We start from the raw sequence: 7,463 nt of genomic DNA on the forward strand, positions 1-7,463 counted from the left end.
TACAAAGACAGTTCTTGTCTCCTCTTCTCATCAGAGTATGTAGACATTTTTTTTTTGTTATTTTGCTATTATTTTTAAATATTTTATTTGTCTTGTTCATATTTTGTTTTTGTTTATTATCTTAAAAGAAAACTCTCTTGTGAAAACTGTTTTTGTCGGTGTATAAGACACACTTATTTCTAAATGTATCCAAAAAGTTATATGCATATGTGCAGCACCGTTTGTGTGGCAGGTTTTCTACAGCTGGATGCTCTTTCTGATGCCAACCCTTAGCTGTTTTCAAGTGAGACAATCCTTTCCTTCCTCTCTATTAAAGAAGGCACTAACACTTTCACGCACACACACATATACACACAATGGCAAACTCTGCCTACCAAAATCAATCAGAAGGCTTCAGTTGGCCTGAGGTTGTACCAGAAGACACTTGCCCAAGCTACCACACAGTGGAACTGAACCCAAACCCATGTGGTTGAGAAGCAAGCTTCCTAACAACACAGCCGTACGATAATTCCCTTGTGCCTAATCTGGCAGCATTACAGAGAGGAGATGAGTGTCATAGGCTAAGAATGTGGATGCGGACAAGTCGACTTGGTCTGATTATTGTTTACTATTAATAAAATATGAGAAACAAGTCAAAGAATTTATGTCTTTTAACACAAATGTATGAAAAGTTGCTTATTGTACCTCAACAGTCATGTGGATATGTCACATGGTATGATATGTCACATGGTATGATATGTCACATGGTATGATATGTCACATGGTCTGATACGTCATATGGTCTAATATGTCAATATAGGTGCAGGAGTGGCTGTGAGAACTACATTAAAGGTACACATGTCTGTGGAGTGCTCAGCCACTTTCACATTAATTTCTTGAGGAGGCTGTTCCGTTGATCGTATCAGCTGGGACCCTCGTTTTTACAGCCAATGGAGTGCCAGTTTGTTATTATTTGCATTATGATTCTCCTTAGACACAACAAAATTTGTTTCAATGCATGAATCCACATCAAGAATCCTGCAAAGAAAATACAAAAACAAAGTAGAACCGTGTGAAAGTTATTTGACTAAATAATCCATTATTTTCAACATTAATTGTAACAAAGGCGGAGCATTTCATCAGAAATACGATAACAAAAGAGTTAAACAGCAAAATCACCTCCTGGACAGGACACCAATCTATCTTGGGCAACATTTCTAGATAACGCTATATCTAATTCTAGACTGCTCAGTGAACTGATGTCTGTTATGGAATTAAATCTATTGGTAAAATGAACAACAGATCAATGCCGATGCCTTTGGCTACAACCAAATTGATAGAAATTACATGATAGATATAAACAACACTATACATGACAGAGTGCTGTTGTTATTAATTTTGATGTTGGAACCGGTTGATTCGCTGTAACATCTTTAAATATGGCATCTATGATACTAAGAGCTATGATTAAGAGAAGGATAAAGAACATAACAGTGGTGGTGGTGGTGGTGGTGGTGGTGCTGTGCTTCTTGGAAATTATATAAAGGCAAGACATGAATTCTCTATGACTGAATCTCCTCGTATTACAAGATTCCCTGTTTGAGGATTTACTTTCAGTTGCCATGTGATCAACAGATTATTAAATCACAGAAAAAGTTCCTTCTAACTTGTACATAAACACACACACACACACACACACATACAAAAAGCGAAAAATGTTTTATTGATGAATTTATGCTTTTGTTATATACATTTTGCAGTCATGGCTGTGTGATTAAGAAGTTCACTTTGCAACCACATAGCTTTGGGTTCAATCCCACAGTATGGCACCTTCTACTATAGCGTCAGGTAGACCAATGCCTTGTGAACGGATTTGGTAGATGGAAAGTGAAAAAAGCCCAAACATACATACATACATATATATATATATTGTGATGAAAGTTACAAGGCCCCCTGATGAGAGATAGACTGGTCTGAGTAAAGTAGAAATAGTAATGATCCAAATGAGTTCAAAGTTCAGAGTTCGGAGTCAAGTGAAGTTCGTGTCAGTTTGCAGTGAAGTCAGAAGGTGTTGGTTGTGTGTTGGAAATATTGATTGTTAGTTCATAAAAGATTGTTGGTTCGTTACGTGTTTGTTACTGCTGTTGTTTCTATTTTGTATTGTTATAACCTTGTTACAGTGTATTCATTATCTATCCTCAACAACATCAACCGTACAACAGTATTGGAGGCCTAGGGATATATCAGAGTTGCACCATCTGAAGTTGTTACCTGTTCTGATTCATGGCCCACTTCCTGCGCTTATGATGTTTCATCAACCAAGAGGAGGTGGAAGCTTCAGTGAAAGAGTTCTTCACCTCGAAGAACAAGAACTAGTATGAGCATGGGATCAAAGAACTGGCAGAAAGGCGGCATCAGATGGTGCAACACTATGGCCTCTACTTTGAACATTAGGCTGCTTTTGTTGTGGTTGGCACTCCGTCGCTTACGATGACGAGGGTTCCAGTTGATCCGATCAATGGAACAGCCTGCTCGTGAAATTAATGTGCAAGTGGCTGAGCACTCCACAGACACGTGTACCCCTTAAAGTAGTTCTCGGGGAGATTCAGCGTGACACAGAGTATGACAAGGCTGGCCCCCTTGAAATACAGGTAGAAAAGAAACAGGAAGAAAGAGAGAAAGTTGTGGTGGAAGAGTACAGCAGGGTTCACCACCATCCCCTGCTGGAGCCTCGTGGAGCTTTAGGTGTTTTCACTCAATAAACACTCACAACGCCCGGTCTGAGAATTGAAACTACAATCCTACAATCACGAGTCCACTGCCCTAACCACTGGGCCATTGTGCCTCCTTTTGTTGTAAGTTGATGAATAAAGCAACTAAGATACCAAAATCTTGCAAAACTTTTGACTCAACACAATAATATATCTGTTCATCTTTTATTCCATCAAATATGGTAAATCTAACTCCGTAGTATGAAGCAACTTGTACGACCATTTCAGAATGCCGGTTCCAAAATGTGTTTTGATGATATCCAACAGTTTGTCTCTCATGAGATCTCTCACTCTAAACAGAACACATCATCTTTACATCTCTCTGTGGCTGTCTTAGAAGAATTATCCAAAGTGTTTAATCCTGACATTAAACACCTCTTAACAGACAATGCTAAGTCACAACATAAATGGTAAGTATAATATCATGCAAGAATTTGTCTCTCTCTTTTTCTTTTTTTCCCCTCTCTTCTCTCTTTCAATCTGTTGAATGTTAAGAATATCTTGGACAAAACATAAAACTAGTGAAGAAGTACTATAATTAATAAATACGAAAAAATCATTATTCCAATGAGACCAAGCTAAATTACCTTGGTCTCATAGTAAGAGCTTAAGGAAACAAGATAAATGGCAAATGTTCAAGGGAAAGATCTAAAACAAGGGTTGCCAAAGGGGGTTCGAAGGACCCCATAGGGGTCAGCGAGGAATTACAGGGGGGGGGGGGTTGATCGATGATAGCCATGGGATCAAATGGGGGTCAGCGTGCGAAAGACCAGCTCACTCAGATGAACTGCTTGAAATATTTAGTCAGCGCCATGTTCATCCCTCACATTGATGTTGTTAATTTTAACAAAAGATATTCCAATAATATGATGTGCTTTTCACGTTTTCTAACCGTGAAAACAATTTCATAAAAATTGAAAGTTTAATACTGTATACTCGAACACGTAGTTTTAAATGTAAAAAGTGTGTCATCTTCAATAGAATTTCTTAATTTGTTGTACATGTGTATTTTAGTTAACGTTTAAATTGCCAGCATCAGAACCCGGTACACATTTAAGATATAGTATGATAGGGTAGGGTACTAAGATATTTTAAATGAGGAGGGTGGTTGATGCAGAAGGAAAAGTAGCTAAAGGTGGTCGATGGTCGAAAAAGTTGTCTTGATGACGATGATGACGATGATGATGATGATGATTTTCTCTGAACTATGGCGGTGAGTTAGCAGAATCATTAGAAGACCACGCAAAATGTTTGGTGGCATTTCATCCGTTCTTTACAAAGAATAAGGCTTACAAGGAATAAGTCCTAGGGTTGATTTCTTTGACTAAAGCTCTTTAAGACAGTACTCCAGCATGGCCACAGTCAAATGACTGAAACGAGTAAAGAAAAAAATAAAAGAATAAAATTATAATAAAAACATCTAAATTCGTTTCTCTTTTTCTAAAGGGCCTCTAGAGATTACAGAAGTGGCCATGTACTGCGTAAATTATTTCCATGGACAAATTCTTTATTGAAGAACATAGAAATTGGCGTTGAAAAATTATTGGTCATCGATGGAGTGACACGACCATGGTACAAAATGGTAAGCAACATGATTCTAATGACATTTCTTATTTTATGTTTTATAGAAGAAGCACAATGGCTATGAATTTTATACATAAGAACGGTGCTGGAACAGTAACTACTTGGTCATGAATTCAAAATTTGGTAAAGCCTTTATATAGTACTCTTATGTAGTACTACTAAAAACATAGAAAGAATATATGGTATTTTATGCTTAATAAGATATACACGTGTTACAGTGAATAACTGCCAGGATTACACAATTGCTTGTTGAAATATTATGCAATCTTATTAATTCACCTCTTCAGTGTTACGTAAAAGATACAAGGAGTGGTGTAAAATATTGGTGGTGATGACGATGATGATGATGATTCTGTGGCACTTTCTTCAATCATTACATTCTGCTCTTGTAATTCTACATCTCAGAAATAGAAAATATTTCAAAAATTCTTTGTTTTTTTTTTTTGTCTAAAGAAATATTTCCTCTAATCTTACAATTTTTTTTTTTATTTCTTCAGGACATTCTGGAAATCTTTGATTTAGGACCAATAATGTACCTGCAGAGCTGTAGTGAAAAGGAAGTGAAATTCTATCCAATTAACAGCTGTTCAAATCGATGTTCTCCTCTTCCATCAATCAAACTTCAAGCATCAGATATTGGTAAAAATGGATGTTTATCTTTAACATCAAAGCTAAAACTAATCTGAATGTATATAACACTTTTTCAGGTTATGGGACGTTTTGGCACAGCCCTCTTGGCCCCGACTTTTTGGCATCACTGATTCAATGCTGACTTATTTGACCGACCTTTTAATGTTTCCCGTGTTCTTTCTCTCCCACCTCTCTCTTTGTATATATATATAATTTCTCTTTCAGTAATTTGGCAATCAGCTCTCTGGGAACCTGAATTCCACCCTGTGGCTGGCAGCAAAGAACTGAGCCTTGCGGTTCTGGCAGCTGCCAACTAAAAAAAGAAAACCAAAACCAAAGGAGGTGACATCATACAATGACATTTTTGGATGACATCATTACATACAGCCTTCATCTCTTGCACATTATTTCTTATTTCTTTATTGCCCACAAGGGGCTAAACATAGAGGGGATAAACAAGGACAGACAAAGGGATTAAGGCAATTACATCGACCCCAGTGCGTAACTGATACTTAATTTATCGACCCTGAAAGGATGAAAGGCAAAGTCGACCTCGGCAGAATTTGAACTCAGAATGTAATGGTAGATGAAATACTGCTAAGCATTTCGCCCGGCATGCTAACGTTTCTGCCAGCTCTTGCATATTATTATAAGCATCCTAAGGCGGTGAGCTAGCAGAAACATTAACATGTTGGGTGAAATGCTTAGCGGTATTCCATCTGTCTTTACGTTCTGAGTTCAGATTCCGCCGAGGTTGCCTTCGCCTTTCATCCTTTCGGGGTCGATAAATTAAGTACCAGTTGCATACTGTGGTCGATCTAATCGACTGGTCCCTTCCCTAAAAATTTCAGGCCTTGTGCCTAGAGTAGAAAAGATTATTGTAAGCATCCTCTGTAATCCACTGGATTATCTCTAATCCAAATACACAATAAAATATAATGTAACTAATCTGAGTAACTGTTTGTATAGTAAAATGCATTAAAATAATCCTTTCTACTATAAGCAAAAGGCCTGAAAATTTGGAGAAGGGATCCAGTCAATTACATCGATCCCAGTGTTTCACTCGTACTTAATTTATCGACACTGAAAGGATAAAAGGTAAAGCTGACCCTGGCGGAATTTGAACTCAGAAAGTAGCAACAGGCAAAATACCGCTAAGCATTTCGTCCAGTGCACTAACGATTCTGCCAGCTGCTGCTTTATAATGCATTAAAATAATGATAATGAAAATGTTTGTGTGAATTTTATTTGTTGAGCAAGTATGTGTGTGGGGGGAAGGGTACCTCAACAAATATATATATATATATATATATATATATATATATATATAACCCATGCTAGCATGGAAAGCGGACGTTAAACGATGATGATGATGATGATATATACTATCGCAGGATGTTGTGCCTCACAGAGGAAATAACAATGAACCGAGATGTCTGGTGATATGAGGCTCTTGAGAAGACCTGTACACGTCAGCGAAATTGAGTTCTAGAAGTGCTGCGTGTCCCACCCACACATAACTAGAAAACTTCTCACACCCTACCACAACGAACCAAACTACATCCCTTCTCTTCCTCGCATTTCCACTTTATGCACTATGCTTACCTCCCTCCCACTCCCCAATCCTGTCCTTACGGTAACATTGCTCTCTGCTAGCCCCCACCTCCAACCTGTGTGTTCCACCCACATGCTCTGTCTCATGGTATCATTGCTATCTGTTAGCCCCTGACCTGTGTGTTCCACCCACATGCTCTGTCTCACGGTATCATTGCTATCTGTTAGCCCCTGACCTGTGTGTTCCACCCACACATAACAAGAAAACTTTTCACCCACCCTCCCCCAAGAAACCAATCTACATCTCTACATCTCTTCTCTTCCTCACATTTCCTCCTTCATACATTGCTCTCCGCTAACCCCTGATCTGTGTGCTCCACCTACATGCCCTGTCTCACTGCAATCTGTTAGCCCCTGAACCATGTGCTCCACCCACACGTAACAAGAAAACTTTTCCCTCACCCTACCCCAATAAACCAATCCACATCTCTTCTCTTCCTCACATTTCCTCCTTCATACACCACGCCTACCTCTCACTCCCCAATCCTGCCCTCACGGCCCTGTTTCTCTGTATCATTGCTATCCAGTAGCCACCCCCACCCCACCACCATTCTATATACCCAGGTTTTCACCACTCACTTCCTCTCCCCACTCTCTAATCACATTTCTTTGGCAATATCCTGCCACTTATATTATGACCTTCAGCCCTCAAGGGTATGCCCTGACACTTGCCACCATCTATATCTCACTCTTCCTTTACTCAACCATCCCATTTATGTTCTGATCCCTGGTCCCTTGTGAGTATGTCTGGCACTTTGCTACCATCTCTATCCTGCTGTCTCCCACTCTCTCTCCTCCTGCACTTTGCAGGGGCACACTTGTTTCTGTCCTCGTTCCTGATCGCTCTCTCTCTCTCTCTCTCTCTTCTTTTTTGGTGGTGATGGT

General features: G+C 39.1%; 1 protein-coding gene across 1 annotated transcript; it reads left to right on the forward strand.

The window, feature by feature from the left end:
* Nucleotides 1-6: 6 nt before the first annotated feature.
* Nucleotides 7-5,480, forward strand: LOC106880313 (uncharacterized). Its single transcript, XM_014930190.2, has 5 exons — nucleotides 7-35; nucleotides 2,979-3,160; nucleotides 4,197-4,332; nucleotides 4,832-4,973; nucleotides 5,190-5,480. The coding sequence occupies exons 2-5, from the start codon at nucleotides 2,994-2,996 to the stop codon at nucleotides 5,279-5,281; spliced, it is 537 nt and encodes a 178-aa protein (XP_014785676.1). The 5' UTR covers nucleotides 7-35; nucleotides 2,979-2,993; the 3' UTR covers nucleotides 5,282-5,480.
* The last annotated feature ends 1,983 nt before the right edge of the window (nucleotides 5,481-7,463 follow it).

The sequence above is a fragment of the Octopus bimaculoides genome, chromosome 7 (assembly GCF_001194135.2).
Source record: "Octopus bimaculoides isolate UCB-OBI-ISO-001 chromosome 7, ASM119413v2, whole genome shotgun sequence".
In the NCBI taxonomy this organism is placed as follows: domain Eukaryota; kingdom Metazoa; phylum Mollusca; class Cephalopoda; order Octopoda; family Octopodidae; genus Octopus; species Octopus bimaculoides.